Source organism: Eleutherodactylus coqui, chromosome 1, assembly GCF_035609145.1.
Source record: "Eleutherodactylus coqui strain aEleCoq1 chromosome 1, aEleCoq1.hap1, whole genome shotgun sequence".
In the NCBI taxonomy this organism is placed as follows: Eukaryota; Metazoa; Chordata; class Amphibia; order Anura; family Eleutherodactylidae; genus Eleutherodactylus; species Eleutherodactylus coqui.
The window spans coordinates 12,242,183-12,266,263 of NC_089837.1; the positions used below are offsets into that span (position 1 = coordinate 12,242,183).

General features: G+C 42.9%; 1 protein-coding gene across 1 annotated transcript in view; it reads right to left on the reverse strand.

The window, feature by feature from the left end:
- Positions 1 to 1,461: 1,461 nt before the first annotated feature.
- Positions 1,462 to 24,081, reverse strand: part of LOC136611741 (vomeronasal type-2 receptor 26-like) — a 166,900-nt gene continuing 144,280 nt past the window's right edge. Inside the window, exon 7 of the mRNA XM_066591976.1 lies at positions 1,462 to 2,378. Coding sequence (XP_066448073.1) covers positions 1,462 to 2,378 — 917 coding nt within the window. The remainder of the gene's footprint in view (positions 2,379 to 24,081) is intronic.

The window sequence follows — 24,081 nt, forward strand, 5'->3', positions numbered from 1 at the left end:
AGTTAGGTGGTACAAAACTCCCCAATGGCTACACAACTACAAATTAGCTCCCCATAACAGGTGTTGGAGGCGCAATGCCGAGATAGGGTCATATCTCCATATATGGTGGGAGTGCACTAAAATCATCCCGTTTTGGAAAGAGGTAGAAGAAGACTTGAAAGCCTTCTCCCCAAACCTATAAATCTCACCGGACATGATTTTCCTTTAGAAACCGTCCGCGAACTTTCATCCCTATAGACACAAACTAATAGCCTTTCTAATAGACGCAGCTAAAGCTTTGATTCCTCTAAACTGGCTTCAACAAACCTGCCCTCTTTGAACCAGTGGAGGGAAAAGTTGACTTGATTTGCAACTTAGAGGAGCTGACAAGCTGGTCAAGGGGCTCCCATGAGGATTTTATCGTTACTTTGCACCCTTGGAGAGAAATGAGAAAGAAAAATTAGTATCTACAGCCCTCCCTCCACTGGCCCGAGGATGTGGGACAGAGGCCCTCCTTGGGAGACGCTGACGCTGTCGTTACCTGACCTCCAAAAACATTGACGAGTGGTATGGACCTCGGGCGTTGAACTCGGGCGTCGAACACGGACGAGCAACCTGCACTGGTGCAATGAGATGGTCGGGCACATGGTAAGAGAGAGAGTGACACCATAATGTTTCTATATTGCTATGTACCAACCAGCCCCCCCTCCCCTCTTACCCGACCCACCACTCCCCATTTGGCCCCCACATTTTATTTTATCTTATTTCATTTTATTTTATTTCATTTTATTTAATTCTATTTACTTTATGTTAGCTTATTTTATCTTTATACTACTTCCCCCCCTCACCCCATAAACTCTTATTCTATTCTTTACCCCGAGTTTGCGGGCTCTCCCATCTCCGAATTTACCGCGGGCTGCCTCCGCCCATGTCCTTCGCAGTTAGTGTCTGAAGGCTACTCCCTCGGGCTGGTTGCGTCGGATATGGGTCTTGTAGGCAAGAGGCTGCCATAAGCCACCTAATGCAACCAATCGATTTTTCCCATTTTTGAAATTGCCTACACTTTCTCCCCTCTCCCCTTACCACTGGAAGGCATGAACTCTACAGAGACTGGACTGTTCGTAAACGGAGAAGTGAGGCCAGCCTCCTCAGTTGTTAAGAAGTTGTTATTATATGTTAAAGAATATGTAAAAGTTTATGTGAATATATGCCAAAGAATTGCTTATCTTATCTTACCATTATATGTAAATTGGAATTTAATTTAAAAATTTAATAAAACTTGATTAAAAAAAAAAAAAAAGAAAAGAAATGTGAGGTTATAATATACCATACACCAAACTACACATGGATTTGTTTCTCTATTTTTTTTTTGTTGTTGTTGTTTCTCAACTGATTTTAAATATAAATCTAAAACTACAAAGCATTTCAAATAAGTTACATATAGGAGGATCTATTTATCTCCATAGATTTTTTCCAGATTTATCAATTCAGGTTCTTGGTTTTCCTCTGCATGACTAAATTTCCTTTCATATTCAGCTCTGGTCGCAGTAGGATAATGTAACATTTTGGTATGAAGATACAGCCCAGAAGTCCAGCACTGGAAGCTAAGATGGTGAAAGCTTCTACAGCCACCATGTATTTCCCCTTGGTGCTGAGATAGGCTGGGATGAAGGAGATCCAGACACTACAGAAGACGAGCATGCTGAAGGTGATGTACAGAGCCTCATTGAAGACATCTGGAAGCTTCCTGGCTAGAAATGCTATAATAAAGCTCAACACAGCCAGGAATCCCATGTAGCCGAGGACCATGTAGAAAGCAATGACAGATCCCTCATTACATTGTAGGATTATCTTCCCAACCTCTACCTCAGTGTTATAATCTGGGAATGGTGGATATAAAGACAACCAGAAGACACAGATCACAACCTCAATGGAAGAACAAATAATCAGAAGAAATGAAGAAACATGTCTCCAGAGCCATCTCCTCAGTGTCCTGCCTGGTTTGGTGGCTCTAAAGGCTAAGATCACAGTGACTGTTTTGGCCAAAACTGCAGAAACAGCAATTGTAAAAATGATTCCAAAAGCCACTTGTCGGAGGACACATGAAATTCTTGTGGGACGTCCAATGAAGAACAGAAGACAGAGGAAGGATAAGATGAGAGAGAGCAGAAGTATAAAGCTGAGGTTCCGGTTATTGGCTTTTACGATAGCTGTGTCTTTGTATGCGATAAATATTCCTAATATCACAGCAGTGAAGATACAAAACAGTCCAGCAACAGCAAGAAGAGAAATCCCCAGAGTGTCTCCATAAGACAGGAATTCAATGGGTCTCAGAATGCAGGCATCTCTTCTGTCATTCGACCACTGATCCTCCGCACACTTCAAGCATCTTTCCATATCTATGAAGGTGAACATGTTACAAGAAGTAGCATGATGTAACAGATGTTAGAAGTACCATATTAAAAATGAACAATAGTAAGTTGTCACTTTAAGTGTCATAATGTAAAGTCAAACTGGGACATGAACACTCCGCAGAGTCTTACCAGCACGGGAACTGTGAAACTGCAAACTGGACATGAAACTTGCCAGTAGATGAACTCATACTGAACTGCAGAACTGCAGACTGGACACGAAACTCACTGACGTGACCGGGAAACAGACATACACATTATGCCACTCACACTTACGAACTTGTGAAACCAAACTGAACAGCAGAACTGCGTAACGGACTTGATACTTGTGGACAGACACAAACCAACAGCTGATAAACACTCAAATCATGCACCAAACATACCTGCATGTATAAACAGATGAAATAGATACAATACAAGGTATTAGTTTGTATTTTTGGCCAAGATACTTAAGCCCGCAAGCCTACTTCAAAGGTCCCCGTTGTCTTGTGGGTCTCTACACAAACGAGACAACTAACCCCAGGTAAACAGCCTACAATGCAGGGATGATCCCACACTGGAATAATAATAATAATAATATTCTTTATTTATATAGTACCAACATATTCTGCATAATCACACTGAACATCTTGAACAAACATAGAAAAGGTCAGCAGCCTCTAGCAGAGGAGCTGGTATATATGAGCAACAGATCTTGAGTATTGGCTGGCTGGATCAATCCACACCCAGCCAGCTCAATCAATACCACCTGTGAAGCTATGTTGCTTAAAATTTATGTAATATAACAGATCCCAGCAGCAAACCTTAACACATTAATTTCAGGGTGCAGCATATAAGAAAAGTGTTGCTGCAGTTCTGGGATCATTTCCTTTCTAAAGAATCTGGTACAGGTTTTGTATGTATTTCTTTATCGTCTGGCTCTAGTGGGAGTAGTATTATATAATAATAATCTTTATTTGTATAGCGCCAACTTATTCCGCAGCGCTTTCAGGCATTGATAAATGCAAAACAATACAACAATTGCAACAATTACAAAGTGAGGTACATTGGGTTAGACACAAATGGGTTGAGGGTGGTACAGGAGGTACAGGGGTTGGGGAACACAGGCAAAAGGAAATTTCATGTACAGATCATTTATTAGAAGGCAAACAGGGTGAGGCACCATAGGAAGGGGCGAGGGGACTAGGTCAGGAGATTTGGTATGCTTCCCTGAAGAGGTGCGTTTTTAAGGCACGTCTGAAATTTCGTGCATCGGGAATTGTCCGGATGCCTTGGGGTAGAGCATTCCAAAGGATGGGTGCTGCTCTGGTGAAGTCCTGTAGGCGAGCATGTGAGGTTCGTATTACAGGGGTGTTTAGTCTGAGTGTGTTAGCCGATCAGAGTAAGCGGGCTGGGTGGTATACTGACAGTAGGGAGGCGATGTATGGTGGCGCAGCGCCATGGAGAGCTTTGTGAGTGAGGTAGAGGAGTTTAAATTTAGTTCTGCAGTGGATGGGCAGCCAATGCAGCGACTGGCATAATGCAGAGGCGTCTGAATAACGACTGGATAGAAAAATGAGTCTAGCTGCTGCATTTAGTATGGATTGGAGTGGAGCGAGTCTAGTGCGGGGGACGCCGAGGAGAAGCGAGTTGCAGTAGTCAAGCCGGGAGTGGATGAGGGCAACCACGAGTGTCTTTAGCGTATCCGTGGTTAGGAACGGACGTATTTTAGCAATATTTCTGAGGTGCATGTGGCATGTTTGGGCCAGACATTGGATATGGGGGGCAAATGAGAGGTCAGAGTCCAGTGTGACCCCAAGGCATTGGGCATGCCGTCTGGGGGTTATGATGGTGCCAGACACTGGAATGGAGATGTTGAGGGGAGGTCGGTTAGAGGGTGGAAAGACAAGGAGGTCAGTTTTAGAGAGGTTTAGTTTAAGAAAAAAGGAGGACATAGTGTTAGAGACAGCGGACAATATATAGAAAAATCAGGACAGCGCTTCCAGAGTAGACAGGTCTATAACATCAAAAGCGTGCTGAAAATATTGTATATAACTCACCCGGTGTTTAGTGAAGATCCTATGGGCAGGATCTCCACTCACACCCCTTATCCAGATTGTCTTTTTTGTTCCCTGATGTCCTGCTGTGCCAGTCAGCTGGGGAGCCGCGTTTATCCTCCGTCTCTCTGCCAGAGAGCCGCTCAAGAAAGTAGCTGTATAAAATGAATATGGATCCACGCTCCGAGAACTGACACTTCTATCTTCCTTTTAAATAAGTTTATTCCTTTACACACTACGCGTTTCGTCCTTCTAGGAGGACTTTTTCAAGACTTGAAAAAGTCCTCCTAGAAGGACGAAACGCGTAGTGTGTAACGGAATAAACCTATTTAAAAGAAAGATAGAAGTGGCAGTTCTCGGAGCGCGGATCCATATTCATTTTATATGGCTACTTTCTAGAGACAGCGGACAGACAGTCAGTGATATTTTGGAGGAATGGTCCAGAGATTTCACGAGAGGACGTGTATAGTTGTGTGTCATCAGCATAGAGATGGTATTGGAGGCCAAATTTGTGGATGGTTTGTCCAATTGGGGCAGTATAGATAGAGAAGAGAAGGGGACCAAGGACCGAGCCCTGGGTATTAGGTGAGACATGCTTGGCCTCACCTGTGGATAATTTGTCAGGATTATTTAGCTTGGCCTGGTGCTTAGCTCAAATGCTGCTTAATTTTTTAGTCTTCCTATGGCTTTGAGTGAAGTCAGAACTTGCAGTGGTATTTTCTCTTTGCCCAAGTCTTCTCAAACAAAGTAAAGTGGTTTATTTTGTTCAACTTGTTTGTTGTGGTTTTCTTCTATCCCACATAAGGTCAGCTAGTGGCCTAGGTACATGATCAGGTTTGCGCTTCTCAGGGTGGGTTACCTGCGTATAAGCAGGTCCCTTCTGTGGGTTAGGTCATTTAGGGACAGTATTTCCTTGTTGTGGATGTTTGAATTGTTTACCACTGTTTGGTGTACCTTAACGTATTTCAGGTTACGATCTTGCGTGCGGTATTTTGATGCGACTAAAAGCATTTTACATTACATAGCAAAAAAACAAGAACATTATACATGAAATAATATGTGACAGACTAGTATAGAGGGCAAGAGAGTCCTGCCCACAATGACTTGTAGCCTACAAGGGAAAGGGAATGAGATAGTAGGGGGAGAAGCTGCTTATATGGTAGTGCAGCAGGGTGTGTAAAGAAGTGTATAAATGTGGGATGTTCATAAAGTTAGACCCTGTAAGAGTCATGCACTCTGCTCCTTGGAGACTGGAGCATATTCTGCTATCATACAAAATTCAATGATGCAGTGGGACAGAGTGGGAGAGAGAAAGACATAAATTACTAACTGGTATTAACCCTGGTCACAAAGTGAACAGTTGATCATGGCAAGTAAGTTGCCAGAGTCTAATAAGAACCCAATAGGATTCTTATAAAGGCATAAAACCAAATGAATTATGATTAGAGATGAGCGAGCACCAAATTCTCGGGTGCTCGTTGCTCGAGTCAAACTTTCCGCGATGCTCGAGAGTTCGTTTCCAGTAACGAACCCCAATGAAGTCAATGGGCGACTCGAGCATTTTTGTATATGACCCATGCTTCGCAAAGGTTTTCATTTGTGAAAATCTGGAAAACCAAAGAAAGTGATGGAAACGACACAGCACGGATAGGGCAGGCAAGGGGCAACATGCTGGCCTGCATCTCAGGTTCCCAGGTCCCACTATTAAGCCACAATAGCGGCAAGAGTGACCCCTCCACCCCCTAACAATTTTTACTTCTGACAAACTCTCATTAGCAAGGCACACCTTAGCAAAGCACCACACTACCTCCAACCAAGCACAAGCACTGCCTGTGGGACACACCGCTGCCTCTTATCCTGGGTTACATGCTGCCCAACTCCCCCACACGACCCTGTGTCCGCAGCGCACACAAACGTGTCCCTGCGCAGCCTTCAGCTGCCCTCATGCCACACGCTGGCTGCATAGCCACACCACCCTCATGTCTATTTATAAGTGCGTCTACCATGAGGAGGAACCGGAGGCACACACTGCAGAGGTTTGGCAGGGCCAGGCAGCGACCCTCTTTAAAGGGGGCGGGGCGATAGCCCACAATGCTGTACAGAAGCAATGAGAACTCCAATCCTGTGCCACCTCTGTCAGGAGATGCAAACGTGGGCATAGCAATGGGGAATCCATGTGCCACACAGTATTCATTCTGTCAAGGTGCCGCACAGCTCAATCGACACCGCAAGGGGAAAGCCATCTGCACTCTGCCCCCTACCCAAGTCAGTCAGTGTCTTTGTGCCAGACAGGTCAAACACCGCGATGGGAACTAAGTGGGCACCAACAGCATAGGTGGGTCCTAGGCAACCCAAGACATGAACAATTAATAAATCTGAGCGGCCAAACATGGCAGACTTGCACTGCACCCACGACATTTTTCTCGGCCCAGAGCTTCAGCAATTGTAGACAGGAAGCAGACTTTCACTGGACCCAGGACAAAAGTCTCTGCACAAACCCTCAGCAATCGTGGGCCTAGAGCGGACTCCAATGCTAGCGTAGCTGTGAACGTCTCATTAGCGCTGTATTGCTCCTGTAGTTTATCCCAATGCAGTGCCCCGGATAGTAGAGCTAACGTCAGATGAAATACAGGTGGGTTTCGGCCCACACTGCATGCCCCAGTCAGACTGAGTTTTTTTATAAATAGTCACACGCAGGTACAACTCTGCAATGGGAATTCCGTGTGCACCCCACAGCGCGGGTAGCTCCCTGGAACCTACCGGCAGTACATAAATAAATCCCATTGCAGTGCCCTGCACAGCAGAGCTAATGTCAGATAAAATACAGGTGGGCTTTGGCCCACACTGCATGCCCCAGTCAGACTGTGTTTTTTTATAAATAGACACAGGCAGGTACAACTCCCCTATGGGAGTCCGTGTGGACCCACAGCATGGGTGGGTCCCAGGAAGCCACCGGTGGTACATAAATAAATCCCATTGCAGTGCCCTGCACAGCTAAGCTAACGTCAGATTAAATACAGGTGGGCTTCGGCCCACACTGCATGCCCCAGTCAGACTGGAGTTTTTTTGTTTTTTTTTAACATTGAGTTTTTATTAGCATTTCCAAGATATACAACATTGAGATTGATATGCAGTAGATTTGTTATTAATACTAGAACATTGCATATTACATCTTCTGTGGGGAGGAAAAGTAGGGAGGGGGAGGAGGGAGGGGGAAAGGATATGGACAGTGGGAAAGTTTATAACCTTAAATTTCAAAGGTATCCTAAACATCTGCAATTGCGTTTAATCGGTTGTTATCAATGGTTTTTTTTATATAGTTCTTTGCATAGAAGTTCCTGAGAATATAGATTGTATTCAGATAGCGCATCATTCTAGTTTGTTGAGATTCTTAACATCATATATCAACACAACAACACATCAATACAGGTCACTGTCCATATGTTTAGAGTTCGGGCCACTTATTCCCCTCTAGTGGAGAGGGCGGAGCGGAAAGGCAATCAGGTCCCCGAAGAGGAGAGTGTTTGCATCCGTTTAGTCGAATCCTGTCGGCATTTTTGTTATCTGGATCCATATTGCCCAATCTTTCCTGAATTGGCCCAGAGTATTTTTTTGGTGAGCTATTAATTTCTCGTAAATACAGTTTAGATTAACAGTTTCTTGTATTTCTTCTATAGTGGGAATATGCCCAGATCTCCATTTCCTCGCTATTAGTATTCGCGCAGAATGGAATATGTGAAATATAATTACTCTGTGGCTTCTGGGTATGTTTCTTACACCTATAGGGAGAAGGGCTAGTTCTGGTTCAATTTTCTTCAAGGACGGTAGAAATTTTATTATGTATTGCGAGATCTCTTCCCAGAAGCAAGATATTTGTGGGCATGACCAAAATATATGTAGGAGAGAACCCAATCCACCGCACCCTCTCCAGCACTCCCACCAGACACGCTGTAAAATGCAGACGGTCAGAGGTAGCCCTAAGAAGGGCCGTTGGGGTTCTTGTGGACAGGATCCTACGCTACCACTGTCCCTTTCTCAGCAGCACTTTCCCTATACTCTGTATTACAAACTGCAGACTTAGAATGCTATAGCTGTAATGGCCTGCACAGCCCGAGATTTAAAAAAAAAATTGTGCAAAACTGCTCCCAGCCAGCCACACAGTTATGCACATGGTCAGATGTGGCCCTAAGAAGGACCATTGGGGTTCTTGTAGACAGGATCCTACACTAACACTTTCCCTGAATAAGCAGCAGCACTTTCTCTAATCTCTCCCAGTATGTGTCTGAGGCGAGCCGCGGTCGGGACTGCTTTAAGTACTAGGCGGTCACTTGATCTCACCAGCCACTCACTGCAGGGGGGTGGGATAGGGCTGGCACATCACAGGAAGAAGTGGTAATGCCTTCCCTGCACGTCTGTTGGGTAAAAAATGGCGCTAAACATGCAGGGAAGGATATGGAATTGACTCGAGTACCGCATGGTGCTTGTCTCGAGTAACGAGCATCTCGAACACCCTAATGCTCGAACGAGTGTGCTCGCTCATCTCTAGTAATATACCTGAAGATAAGATGCAAATCAGATTCTCTATTCTTGATAAGGTAAAAGTTGTACAATCCAGAATTATTTCAGGAGCTAGTGTGGTAAAGAGGAACCCTCCTGTTCTTCTCCGGGAACTACAAAATTCTTCTTGGGATTATGCCGAGAGGTTCCCAGTTGGTGACCCCGACCAGTGTAAGGAAGTGCAGGGGTATTATAAGAAGGGGGGAGAAATACGTGGACCTCGGCAGGCCACAGACTACGTACTGCCTGCAGTACAGTAGAATGCAGAAGGTTAACAGCCAAAACCAAAGTGTATCTCAAAAGCCTACTATGCAGCACTTACAGAAGATAATGCTTCTTCTTGTTGTTTATTTCCTGACACAGTTTTATTAGCTTACATTGTAGATGCTTTCATTCATGGAGCACAGATTAAATTGCCAGAAGGCACTTATGCAGTATGTGGCAATAAAGCTTACAGGTGGATTCCACATGGAGCTGGAGGAACATGCACCTTAGCAAAGTTGGAACCAGCCACCTTGGTTGGGACAAATGATGAATTTCCCTACCAAAATGTTCCATCACATATGTTATACAAACGTGATACATCAGGTAAGAAGGTACACTTTGTGCACACACACTGAGCCTGGAAGGCTGGAGCAGTCCTGGGAGGGCCAATAGGTATGATGTTTAGCTCACTGAGGAACACTGATATGATATGATAGAGGCCTTGGGACATGCCTTTGATAACATCATTGATATATTTAGTGAATTAGGGATGCGCCAGGTAGATAAATAAGCTGAGTTAATTAATGGATGGATAATCAATAACTCACCTGGTGTCATGCGAGGTAAGTCTGGTCAGACAGACCTCACTGACACCCATAATCCAGGAAAGCTTGTAGTAGGTTCTTTCATCCCAAATCCGTGACAAAACAGAGAGCTGCAAATATATAACAAGCAAACACCAAACACAGGTGCTTGAAGCGAATATAATGTACTACAAAAATAAAAAAGAATATTTTGCGCTCGTAGGGAGAAAAGATTAAACATTCAAATAAAATGTATTAACATATTAGTTACAGAGCAACGCGTTTCGGTGATTAAATGTCGCCTTTCTCAAGCTCATTGAAAACACAAATAACAAACATACTTATATAGGATATACAGATCATACTCACATGTTGCAGCCAGTTACGCGCAAGCCCGAGACTGTTTGCTGTGATTAGACAGGGGGGCGGGAACGCACCTCTCGATAGACCGTCAAACGTCATCGTCAACGTCATTGTCAGCGTGCGTCACATTTAACCCTTTGCAATCCAATTTTGGATTCAGGGTTCCCTAGAGGGTTTTCTCTTTCTGCCATTAAACAATGGTGCCACCTGCTGGCTAGAGTCAGTACTGCAGTATTGGACATGCTGGAGAGGCCCCTGACAACAGAGCGACCTGTAATATACAATGAGAATACCCTGCCAGAAGTCTTCCGACATCTGAAGCTGTACGGCCTTCAATGAGAATGTCTTTAGACATCAGACAGTGGATTGGAAAGGGTTAATGTTAGTGTCAGCAGAATACGTTTTTCAAAGTTACTGCTTTCGCAAACCTTTTTATGGGTAACTTTGAAAAAACGTATACTGCTGACACAAACATTATTTTTTATAAAAGGTTTATAGATGACATTTTAATCATATGGAGAGGTTCAGAAGCTAGTCCTAATACATATGCTAATATTCTTAATAATAATAATGATAATTTAAAATTCACGTGCACTTTTAGTCGGGATCATACTTTATTTTTAGATCTAGTATTAATGCATAAAAATCATAAAATAATAACTAAAACTCATTTTAAAAACGTAGACAAAAATTCATATCTAGATTTCGGTAGTTGTCACGCGAAACACTGGAAACAAACATTCCTTACGGTCAATTAAAACAAATACGGTAGAACTGCACCTTAGATACAGATTTTGAAGAACAAGCGTTAATTTTTAAAGAGCGTTTTAAAGAAAAAAAAAGTCTGTACAAATTATAGACGATGCGTATAATAAAATAGATACTAATAATGATACCGTTAAAAATCCCATAAAAAATTCATTTAAAAATAATACTAAAAAACACAATCCCCCTTTTATTACTCGTTTTAACAATAACGTTTTAATTAGAGGTATTTTTAAAAAAACATTGGCCGATTCTGTTAAACGACCCTTTTTTATCTGATCATCTAGATAAAAATCCTTCATTGATTTTTAAAAGAAACGTCACACTACAAAATTTGATTGCCCCTTCGAATCCTGATAAAAAAAAGAAGAAAATCTAAAATAGTTAGTTCTACTAAACCTGGCATTTTAAATGTCTTACATAGTAAGTGTAAATGTTGTGCAGTCATTGCGCATAAAAAAATTGAAATTGATCATGATTGCACTAAATTTCCCATCTTACAACGTATGTCCTGTAATTCCTCACAAGTAGTTTATTTAATTGAGTGCCCGTGCGAATTAAAATATATAGGCAGAACTATTAACAAATTAACAACATGTATTAATAATCATCGACTAAATATAAAAAATAATTTGCGCACGCACAGCATATCTAAGCACTTTAATGATGTTCACGATGCTGATTTTTCTAAAATGATCATCACCCCGCTAGAATACATTGATCTTAAATCCATTAGCACATTACGCAAAAAAGAAATGTACTGGATACACAGGCTGAATACCCTGATCCCACACTGCCTGAATGAAATATTAGAAAAATTGTGATATCTATATTATAATTATATTTTTTCTTCCATACGTTTGGAATTTTTAATGCCAGTGTGGTCCTTGTCAATTATCTAGTGTACCTGTAGTATATATTTTGATATCTATAATTATACATATATGTTTTTTCTAAAAATCTATTTTAAATATTGTTATAATGTTGTTTTAGATATCTATTGTAGCGTCATTGTACTTTTAACCGCGTGGTTGATATATTCTCTCGGTTAGAGATAACCTGGCGGTATTTTATTTTTATTATTCTTATTATCAATTTTTATTCAATATTTACATGTTGCTTTGTTAATATTGGTCAGAGGTAATGTTTTATTAGAATCATGTTGGTTTAGATCAGCTATAGCAATTATTACACTCCTTTATGAGTGTGCCACTTCATGCCCGCTATGTACCATGGTTTGTTCATCTAACACGGTTTAAATAAAGTTGTGTTCAAATACATGGAACCCTGTGTGCGTTCCATGTGATGCACTCTGACGCTGACGTTGCCGTTGACGGTCTATCGGGAGGTGCGTTCCCGCCCCCTGTCTAATCACAGCAAACAGTCTCCGTCTTGCGCGTAACTGGCTGCAACATGTGAATATGATCTGTATATCCTATATAAGTATGTTTGTTATTTGTGTTTTCATTGAGCTTGAGAAAGGCGACATTTAATCACCGAAACGCGTTGCTCTGTAACTAATATGTTAATACATTTTATTTGAATGTTTAATCTTTTCTCCCTACGAGCGCAAAATATTCTTTTTTATTTTTGTGGTACATCATTGATACATTATTTGATATACTCGGTGTTCAAAATGAATATACTAAGCAATTAATTTTAGTTACTAATCAACATACAGTAGTTTTAGACTATCTCACTACTTCACAAGGAGGGCTATGTCAAATAGTAGGACCATCCTGGGGGACGTGGCCTGGCTGCAAGAGAAGACGGAGGTCTTGAGCTAAGCTCCGTTCGGATCCAGCCTTAAAAGCTACTTCAAAGCTCACCAGCAGCGATACTAAAGCAAGAAAACTTGTGAGGAAGGATGCCAAAGCGAGGGTCTCAGATTTCTTCCCAGTGAGGAATGAAGATCGGGAGCGGGACGCAGGCTCCAGGAGACCTCCTTCCCCCGCCATTTCCACAGACAGTACAGAGGGAAGCAGGAGTCTCCCCACGGAAGACATCAGCGCTGATGGTCCTGATGCTGACAGCTGCTCACTGCGGGCTGCAATACAGAAGATCCTGCTTCCAGGAGGGGTGAGTGAGGGGAGAGGAGAAGGTCACAGAGCGCAGCTAAGCATTTCCAGCGTTCCACATGAGCGCTCCTCATACTCCCAGTGCTCCCTGTCTTCCACACTGCCGACAGTGAACACATCAATTAACCCATTATGTGTAGAGACAAACAATTCCCCAAAACAGAAGAGACAAGAGAGGGGATATGTGGAGAATAGAGATAGGGGGCCACCTAAGGAAAAAGAGGGGACATGGGATCATTCTCAAATCAAGCAGCACAATAAAATGGCCGCATCTCCATATTCTAGCTCCTCTCCCAACCCCCATCCCCCTCTATGAGCCCAGAAAAGCAGAAGCCCAGGCTTTCTGCACCTCCTACCTCTCAAAACAGATTTGAGGATGCAGAAGAAGATTTAATTATAAATGTCCCAGCATCTAATACTCCAGCTTCAGAGGACTTTATAAAAAATATGATTCTGGCTCTGAGAGGATCATTACAAAGTGACATAAAACATATTACTTCTACATTTCATAACTACCTACAAGAACTAGGAGAACGCACTGAACATGTTGAATCTAAAATGGCAGAATTCTCTTCATCACACAATAACTTGATAGATGCTCACTATGCACTAGAAGAAGAGGTCACTTCTATTAAACTCAAACTGGCAGATTTGGAGGACTGGAATAGAAGAAACATTATTAAACTCAGAGGAGTTCCAGAGAACATTAGTCAATCTCACCTGAAGAACTTGTCTCTCTAAATTTATGGCGTGCCTTCTGCCAAATAGCACTGAACAAGAGCGCATAGTGGACAGGGTGCATAGATTACCTAAACCAAAATTCCTCTCTGAAGCCACTCAACGAGATGTCATTGCAAGAGTTCATTTTTTCCACATTAAAGAGGCGTTAATGCAGGCAGCAAGAAAATCATCTACACTACCAAGTCCGTCTTCTAACATCCATCTTTATGCGGACCTCTCGGCATTTACAATCCAAAATAGGAAAGCCTTCTCTCTCATCACTACATCATTGAGAGCAGCTAATGTTCCATACAGATGGGGCTTCCCCACGAAATTATTGGTTCACAAGGATAGCGTGCTACACATTATAACAACACCATCAGAGGGAGAACAAAATGGGGAATCCGGATGTTGGAAAAGCAACAAATTGCAAAACCGTCACAGCGCGTAAAGCTACATGGTTCCTGGTCTTATGTCCCACCCACTTGACATTCATTAAATTCCAGCTCCACAGTGTGATTAAAACCGCTTGCTGCTGGTACATGACTTAAATTGCTTATAGAAAAGGCTGATGGCTCTCAGGCGAACTTTTCTACCCCCCCCCCCCCCAAGAAGATGCAGGTTTTACTACCTGTTCTATTATCTGTTTGGTTCTTGTTTTTTGTTTCTCCGTTTTACAGGTGCAGTGTCGAAAGCGTCCAAGTACAAGGACTTTAAATAAGAGATCTGCTACCTGGTATTTACCTGTTGTTGAAATTTATGCATTCGATAATGAAGTCACTAAGTTAATAATTCAGGTCATAACTGCATTCTTTCATACATACTATGGCGGTTAAAATCCTATCACAAAATGCTAAGGGGCTGAACTCCCCATTTAAAAGAGCAATGATTTGGAAAGAAGCGAGGGTGGCGGTTGTGGATGAATTGTGTATACAAGAGACTCATTTAGCAGAGTCATCATGCCCAAAATTTTCCAATAAAAAATTTCCTCAAATATTTTGCATGTGCAAAAAAGAAACAAACGGGGGTCTTAATAGCTTTTAGTCAAAATACGAATTTTGAGCTGCTTGAAAAATATATAAACCCAAAGGGTAGATACATAATACTAGTATGTAACTTGAATGGACATATAATTACCCTAGTAAATATTTATGCTCCCAACAGTGCACAGATTTCATTTTTGAACAAAATAATAAGGAAACTGTGGAAAATACAGAAAGGAAAATTGCTAATTTGCAGAGATTTTAACATCATTCCGGATAAAGAAATCGACTCCACAGCTAGTACTAGAACGGCTCCCACACTAAACCCATGGTGGCACAGGGTAAACTTGTATGATTCATTTAGATGCCTGAATTCCTCATCTAGAGAATACACATACTATTCCCCACGCCACAAAACATTTTTCCGGATAGACCTCTTTCTGGCAGACAGTTGGACCCTTCCGCTAATTCAAGCGTCTGACATCGGCATAACCACATGGTCAGATCACTCAGCTATAATATTGAAACTTAATTTAGGCATCCCACACACCAATACAAGAATTTGGCGCAATGATCTGGCCTTACTCAAGTCTCCTAAAAATCAAAATTAGTGAAGCCATTAAAGAATAATTTGATATAAACTCAAGCCCAGAAATAGGGAACTACACTCTATGGAACGCACATAAAGTGGTCATCAGAGGAGTAATTTTATAAAACTTAAAGCACAATATAGAAAAAATAAAACAAAGCATATTGATGAACTTCTGATCAAAATAAAAAGACTGGAACAAGATATTCAAAACCCCTCATTAATCAACCCTCAGGAAGATTTGATGACACTTAGGCGATCCCTAAGGTCAGCACTGATTGAAGACTTCAACAGAAGTTCCATCTACTGGCGGGCCAATTTTTTTTCAAACATGGATAAACCCTCCAAACTAATGGCTAACCATGTAAAACAAAACACATGAAAACTAACATCCCATATATAGTTAAAACAGGTGACCCCTCAACAAAAATATCACACCCCCCAAAAATAGCAGAAGAATTCAAAATTTTCCATACCAAGTTATATAACTTGAAAGACGATCCATCTGTCTCCCAGCCTAACTCTACCATTATTAATGAATTTTTGAATAAAATGACTTTACCTATTCTAGGTAATAAATCACAAGAATTGAACAAACTCATATCACTCTCAGAAATAATGAAAGCAATTAATGGATTAAAGATTTTTAAGTCCCCAGGGCCAGATGGGTTCTCAAACATATTATACAATATTATAAAATATTTTCCCTAAATCTTTCAGCTTTCCTTGTTACATTATTTAATGATGCAATGACAGGTGGAGTTCTACCAGAGGAGACGTTACAAGCGACTATTGTCACCAAACCCAGACCGGGTAAGCCCCCTACCAATCCGGCTAACTTTAGACCAATATCCCTTCTTAATTCAGACATAAAAATCTACTCAAAAAATTCTGGCTACAAGACTACTAGAGGTCTTACCGGAAATAATCCACAAAGACCAAGTGGGTTTTACCAAAGGGAGACAAGCAGACGGAACGAGAAGAACATTAAACCTGATGTCAGTATTAGAGTCCAGACAGACGCCTTCTCTCCTCCTAGCACTGGATGCAGAGAAGGCGTTTGACAGATTACATTGAGGGTTTGCGTTTGCTGTTCTTTAAAAATTTGGAGTGGTGAGTGCATTCCTACAAGCTATTCGAGCCCTGTACTCCTCAGCATTTGCTAGGGTCCTGGTGGATGGAGTCTTATCCACGCCATTTAATATAACGAATGGAACATGCCAAGAATGTCCTCTCCCACCATTATTATTTATAATGATCATGGAACCCTTGGCGGAATTAATTAGAACCACATCAGAGATAAGAGGTGTACCCCTGGGGTTTCGTCTGCTTAAAATTGGTCTCTTTGTGGACGACGTTCTACTATTTTTAACTGACCCACTAACGTCCTTGAGAAAATTATCAGAAAATATATCATTGTTTAGTAAGGCATCCTACTATAATTTAAATATAGATAAATCGCAAATTCTGGGAATCAATGTAGATAGGCAATTAAAGTTAGACATCCAGAGAGAGTTCTCCTTTAGGTCGCATTCCGAAATTCCATACTTGGGCATAAAACTATGCTTTCCTTTATCTAACATAGTGTCGATAAATCTGGGCCCTTTGCATCTCACTATTCAAAAAAAACTGGAACAATTGGAGAAATTGGAGCATTCCTGGTTAGGGAAAATTGTCCTATATAAGATGTTGATATTACCGAAAATTTTGTATTTTTTCCGCACCTTAACCTACCCAATTCCACAAGCTACTATATCAGGGTTTCAAAAACAGCTAATGAGATATATTTGGAATAACAAGAAATCAAGAGTTGCAGCACAGATTTAATACCAACATCGCAAACAGGGTGGAATGGAGTTCCAAATTTACATTCATATTATCAAGCAACAATTCTCAACCAAACTAGCTCTTGGCTACGAGAATCAGAGGCTCCAACATGGAGCCTAATAGAAAAGCATTTAAACAAAAATAGATCTCTGAATTCTCTCCTCAAAGCATTCACAATTGGGACTCTATACCCGAAAATATCCCCTTTACTGAGTGTACAGGACATGTCTCCACCAATGCTTGCAACACTACAGGCGTGAAATGCATATGTATACAAATTTAAAAACTTCAGGGGTGAGCAATCCATTGATCTACCACTAGAGGCTCTTACCAATTTTATCCAAGATTTGAATCTTGGTACATGGGGAAAACAGGGAATTAGAAATGTCTCTGATATTCTAGAGGGGGAAGAATTAATCTCATTCAATAAACTTGCAGAAAGATTTGGGTTGGGAACCACTGAATACTTTACGTACTACAAAATCCAATCCTCCTTAAAAAAAAACAAATACACTTGCTCGCGCTTCCTGATGGTTTGAATCTGCTCTTTACAGATAACAACTTTAAGCAGGAGTCTAAAACAAGAAAATTCTATAATGTATTTTCGGGAGACATGGGCATTTCAAAAAGAGTACACCTGGTGAATTGGGAAACAGACTTGAGACGGAGGTTCTCCCAACTTCAGTGGTTGAAATCTTTTGAGTGGGCTAACAAATCCACCCTAGCAGCAAGCTAATTGCAAACTCACTATGAAATATTAACAAGATGGTATTTTACCCCTACTAAATTGGCGAAAAGCTTTCCCCGGTTAAGCAAGGAATGTTGGAGAAATTGTGGACAAGAAGGAACATTGCTACATATTTTTTGGGAATACCCATTGGTCTTAACTAGAGATGAGCGAGCACCAAAATGCTCGGGTGCTTGTTACTCGGGACGAAATTTTCGCGATGCTCGAGGGTTCGTTTCGAGTAACGAACCCCATTGAAGTCAATGGGCGACCCGAGCATTTTTGTATATCGCGATGCTCGCTAAGGTTTTCATTTGTGAAAATCGGGGCAATTCAAGAAAGTGATGGGAACGACACAGCAACGGATAGGGCAGGCGAGGGGCTACATGTTGGGCTGCATCTCAAGTTCACAGGTCCCACTATTAAGCCACAATAGCGGCAAGAGTGGGCCCCCCACCCCCACTGTCAGCATAAAGATCGTTCTCCTCTGCCATAGCTGTAACAGCTGTGGCAGAGAAGAACGATGTTAGCGCATTGAATTCAATGGAGCCGGCAATACAGCAGGTTCCACTGAAAGCAATGGGCTGCCGGCGAGCGCAGGATGAATTGTCGGGAAGGGCTTAAATATATAAGCCCTTCCCTGCAATTCATCCAGAAATGTGTTACAATAAAAATATATACCGTATATACCGGCGTATAAGGCGACGGGGCGTATAAGACGACCCCCCAACTGTCACCTTATACGCCGGGAATACAGTGGAGCAAAGAATAAAAATCATTACTCACTTCTCCTGGCGTTCTGCGGCGCTGCTGCAGGCTGTCGCTCCCTCCTGGTCCCCGGCAGAGCATTGCTTTCTGGACGCAGTGGTTGAAATCCCCGCCTCCAGAAAACACACGTGCCTTCAGCCAATCACAGCCATTCAATGACATCATTGAATTAAATATATAAGCCCTTCCGACAATTCATCCCGCGATCGCCGGCAGCCCATTGCTTTCAGTGGAACCTGCTGTATTGCCGGCTCCATTGAATTCAATGGGCAAACATCGTTCTTCTCTGCCACAGCTGTTACAGCTGTGTCAGAGAAGAATGATTTGTCTTCTATATGTTCTCAATGGGGTCGGCGCTGCTGCCGCCGGCCCCATTGAGCGCATATAGAGAAGAGAACAGGAATCGCAGATCGCACATAGGTGCGATCTGCGATTTCTATGGCCTAAGAAGGACCGTTGGGGTTCTTGAAGCCTGAAATAACTCCTAACGCTCTCCCTATAGCAGCAGCACCAGCAGCAGCACTTTCCCTGATTTATGTCAGAAGGCATCTGTGGCGAGCCGCGGGAGGGCAGATTTTAATACTCAGGTGACACCTAATCTCGCCAGCCACTCACTGCAGGGGGGTGGTATAGGGCTTGAACGTTGCAGGGGGAAGTTGTAATGCCTTCCCTGTCTTTCTATTGGCCAGAAAAGCGCGCAAATTTCTCAGGGAAGAAAATGAAAGTAACTCGAACATCGCATGGTACTCGTCACGAGTAACGAGCATCTCGAACACCCTAATACTCGAACGAGTATCAAGCTCGGACGAGTATGCTCGCTCATCTCTAGTCTTAACCTACTGGAGGGAGATATTTGCTCTCATCCCAAAAATAACGGGCATTCAGGTGAAAAGCAGTCCACAAACAGCGCTTCTGCTTTTGGATTGTGAACTTATACTCAGATCACATCGGAAATGGATATGCCACTTTTTGCTGACAGCGAAACATATAATAGCTAGAAGGTGGAGATTGTGTGTCGTCCCCCCCCCCCCCCCCCCCGTGTATTAAAGATCTACTAGACACCTTAGCAGACCACTATCTGTATGAAAAAACGTATGCTAAATCTAACAATAACCTGAATTCCTTTAACTCTATGTGGAAACCCTGGCGACAATATAAGTTATCAGTTTGACATGGTTACATACTGTTTTCGTCAGTTTCATACCTTAATAGATGTTAAAAAATGTTTGTGTATGTGATACAAATGTGAAATTTGCTTATTTTATGGCAAGTGAAAAGAAAATCATGTAAATGTGTTGCCTACATGTATGTTTGAAAAACTCAAATAAAAATTATTTGGAAAAAAAATAGTAGGACCATCCTGTTGTCACTACATAAATCCATCAGGAACACTGCAGATTACTCATGACCTAGAGCAAGCTAGAAAAGTAAAAGAGTTGCACCGCAAAGCTATATCTGATGATGAGACTAAGTGGCCAGAGTGGCTATCCTATTTAAACCCTGTAAATTGGTTTAAGGGTTTGGGTGGCATGATTTTGGGAGTTGTAAATATGTTCTTGCAAGGAGTATTATTGATTTTGGTGATTGTCACCATCGTTAAGATTGTTAATATGATATCTAAGAAAATCATGAGTACTAATTGTAGATGTTTTCCAGCACAATCCCTTAAGAAATGTATGGATGTACAAAATACTGAGACGCACCTTATGACTGTTCTGACAACCGATTAAGCACTTTGTACCTTATGTGGAAAGCATACGCTGCAGAAATTCGACAACTGCATGTATTGTGGATTTGAGAGCGTACTTTAAAAGGATTTCATGCTCCTTGAAAGATACACAAAACTAATGGACTACAATATGCATACCATGGACAATTTACTATAATGGACTATTATTGGACTCATTTATTCACATATACTTTAATTTTTGATGGAACATCTTGGAATCATATGACCCCTCACTCGCTACTTGTTTGGAGTAACCATGTTAGGGCAGATATAGGGACAGTAGAGACCTGAACGAGTTGGGGGATGGGACAGAGGAGTAGGAGGAAGATCTCCTGACTTTCCTTGGGGCAGGTCGTGACAGGCAGGGCTAGTGAGCATAGCAAAGATAGCAGGTCTACTGTGTTTTAAGTTCTCTAGATAGGGTAGCATCCTTGAAAGCCATCTCAGAGATAATTAAGGAAGGAATTGTGAGAGAAATTTAGTTTGGTTCAAAGCTCATGGTTCATTCTGATGATCCCTTTAAGGCATTCAGAAGGAACACGATGGCCTGATCATGAACCATGTACAGACTTTTGAAATCTTGTACTTGCCCAAACTGTGGAGACACAATTATTCGCCAAATTATCTTAGAAATTGTATCAGGATGTTGCAAGAATTGCTGAGTGTGTAGGGGTTATCCTTTAATTGTGCTGTTTACAAGACTTTTGCAAATTCCAATGTGTTTACGCCAAATATATCTTGAGCCTGAAAAAATAATCTTTTAGCCAAAAATGTATATAACCTTCTATCTTGATAATGTGACATTTGTATAAGCCTTCCAATATCTATATGATAGTTATGCCTTTTCTTTCCTCTCAATAAAAGTACGGTGTTGGGTGCCTGGACTTCCAGAGCCTCATTACCATTAACTGGATTCAGATTTCTTGGTTAACAGCTTAGTCATTTGTGACTCTTACTTAGTGATTTTACCTGATCTAGATGTACTTCTTTAAAAATTCTTTGACAGTATAAAGAACAGACCACAATCAAAGGTAATCCCGAGGCAGTGAACTTGTATGACTCAGGAGAGTGTGGAGTGATTGATAGGTCTGGCCGGGGGTTTGATGATAAGAGAGAAATATAATGAACTCTGTTCTCTCCATGTTGAGTTTTTGAAAGTGGGAGGGTAGGAGAAGGATATAGATGACAGACACTCTGGAATTCTTGATAGAGAGGAAATATATGGGCTAGAGAGCTATATTTGAGTGTTATCAGCACAACAGTGCATTTAGATAGGCAAGTTGTATGCGAATATGATATTGATACGACAAAACTCAGTACCAGAAGCAGAGTACGAGCCTAGAAGGAGGAGGACAGAGTACAGTTGTAAAAGGGGAAGAATAAAATAATGTAGTAGTCAAGAAGGAGGAGCATGGAGTAATGTAGAAGACAGAAGATTAGTCTAGAAGGAGGAAGGCAGAGGATAAGTGTAGATTGAGGAGCACAGAGGCTGGTTAATGCAGTGTTCCCCAAGCTTATCAGTCTTGAGGCACCCCTGGGAAAAAAAAATTTACGGCGCGGCACCCCTCCCAGATGGGGGTGTGGTTAAGGTGTGGCTAGGGTGTGTTAGGGGCGTGGCTCTTTACGACATAGAATTTTCATCTTCATCATTATAAAAAAGACAGGGGTGCTTTCAAAACCACACAGGAAGGAACACTGGAGCGCTGGGTGAGCTATTGATATACATTATATTTAAAATTACCATGTTGTGGAATCAAATCCCGCACCTCATATCAGTGTCCACATGGCTTTTGTGCAGATTTTTTCCACACCGTGTGGATGATTTTCAAAATCTCATCCACTTTGATGCTACAGCTACTATGGATTCCACAACTAATCCACCCTGTGTAGTAATAGTGCCCCCCCCCCCATGTTGGTGGCCCCGGTAGTAATAGCGACCTCCTATATTGCTGGCCCCAGTAGTAATAGTGACCCCCTATATTGGTGGCCCCAGTAGTAATAGTGACTCCCTATATTGGTGGCCTTGGCAGTAAAGGCAACCCCCTATATTGGTTGCCCCGGTGGTACTTGCGACCCCCCCCCCCTCCTATTTTGGTGGCCCCGGTGGGAATGGCAACCCCCCTATATTGGTGGCCCCGATGGGAATGGTGACCCCCCCTATTTTGGTGGCCCCAGTGGTAATGGCGACCCCACCCTATTTTGGTGTCCCCAGTAGTAATGGTGACCCCCACAGTGGCCTCAGTAGTAATTATTCTGGCCCTGCCAGTAATAGGTAACCCCCTTTTGCGGCCCCAGTAGTAATAGCGACCCTAGTAGTAATAGCGACTATTATTGCTGCCCCAGTAGTAATAGCGACCCCAGTAGTAATAACGACTCCTATCGCGGCCACAGTAGTGATAGCGACCCCTATTGCTGCCACAGTAGTCAGAGCGACCCCCTTTTGCTGCCCCAGTAGTCAGAGCGACCCCCTTTTCCTCCCTCAGTAGTCAGAGCGACCCCTCTTGCTGCCCCAGTAGTCAGAGCGACCCCCTATTGCAGCCTCAGTAGTCAGAGCGACCCCCTATTGTGACCGCAGCAGTCAGAGCGACCCCCTATTGCGACCGCAGTAGTCAGAGCGACCCCCTATTGCGACCGCAGTAGTCAGGACGACCCCCTATTGTGGCCCTAGTAGTAATATTAACACCCCCAAGTAATAATAAGCAGCAAAGCTCAGAGGTTGACAGCAGCGTGGAGGGAGTTTGTGCCCATGCTGGTGGGTTAGGGGTAGTTTGAGTGTAAGGCCGCCTGCAGACGGCCGGGTCAGATCCCATGCGAGTAATCTCGCAGCGGTACCCGACTCGCATCCCTGCAGGGACCAGTGCGGGTCTTACCTTCTCACGCGGCTCCGACTCTGTAATGTGCCGGCTGCCAGCCAGCCGGAACATTTGCAGAGCAGAGCCGGGCGTGACATTTATGTTTGGCCTCTTCAAGATCCACCCAGAAATAGAACATGTCGCAATTTGTTTTCCATGGACAAATCGTGGCCGTCTGCTTAGGATTGCGTTTTGTAATGCAATCCTATGCAGGCGGTCAGGGGCAGAAATTCAGCGGGAAATCCCGCTGCAGCATTTCTGCCTGTTAGGCTGCCTGTGCACGGTTGATGCGGTATCCTGCGGCGGATCTCCACTGCGGGAGCCACCACCCGGGAGCAGGATCCGGCATACGAATCTCCACCAGTCAGCCTATCTGATAGATAGGCTGATCGTCGAGAATCGGGGCAAATCGGAGTATGGTTTATCGCCGCAGGGAACGCAATGAAAACTCACCCGTGGACAGGCAGCCTAAGGCTTACATTATTAGCTGTTTACACTTAATAATGTAAGCCTAATAGTAAAAGTAATGGTAGCCTCAATCCTAAAGCAGGGGCACAAACTTCTTCTTAACCCCCCCACACACACACACACACATACCTGCACAGCAATGCCGCCACCAGGACCAAGTGTCAGCAGCCGGGACGCCCTGCAGCCGGAACAGAGTAGAGCCGAGGAGAGCACACAGCACCGAGGTGGGGTGAGTGACAGCTGTGCGGCCGACAGTGGCAGCGCAGCTGCACCGACCACAGCAGCCATAGGGGTGGGGATCAGTGAGGCCAGCAGCAGCAAGAGCTCCGGCGGTCTATAGCGCACAGCGGAGCAGGCAGAGGGCCAGGGACCACTAATGTCAGGGGAGGCAGGGGTTTTAAGCCGCGGCCCGCCGGGGAAGAGTGAAATTAGCAGCAGTAA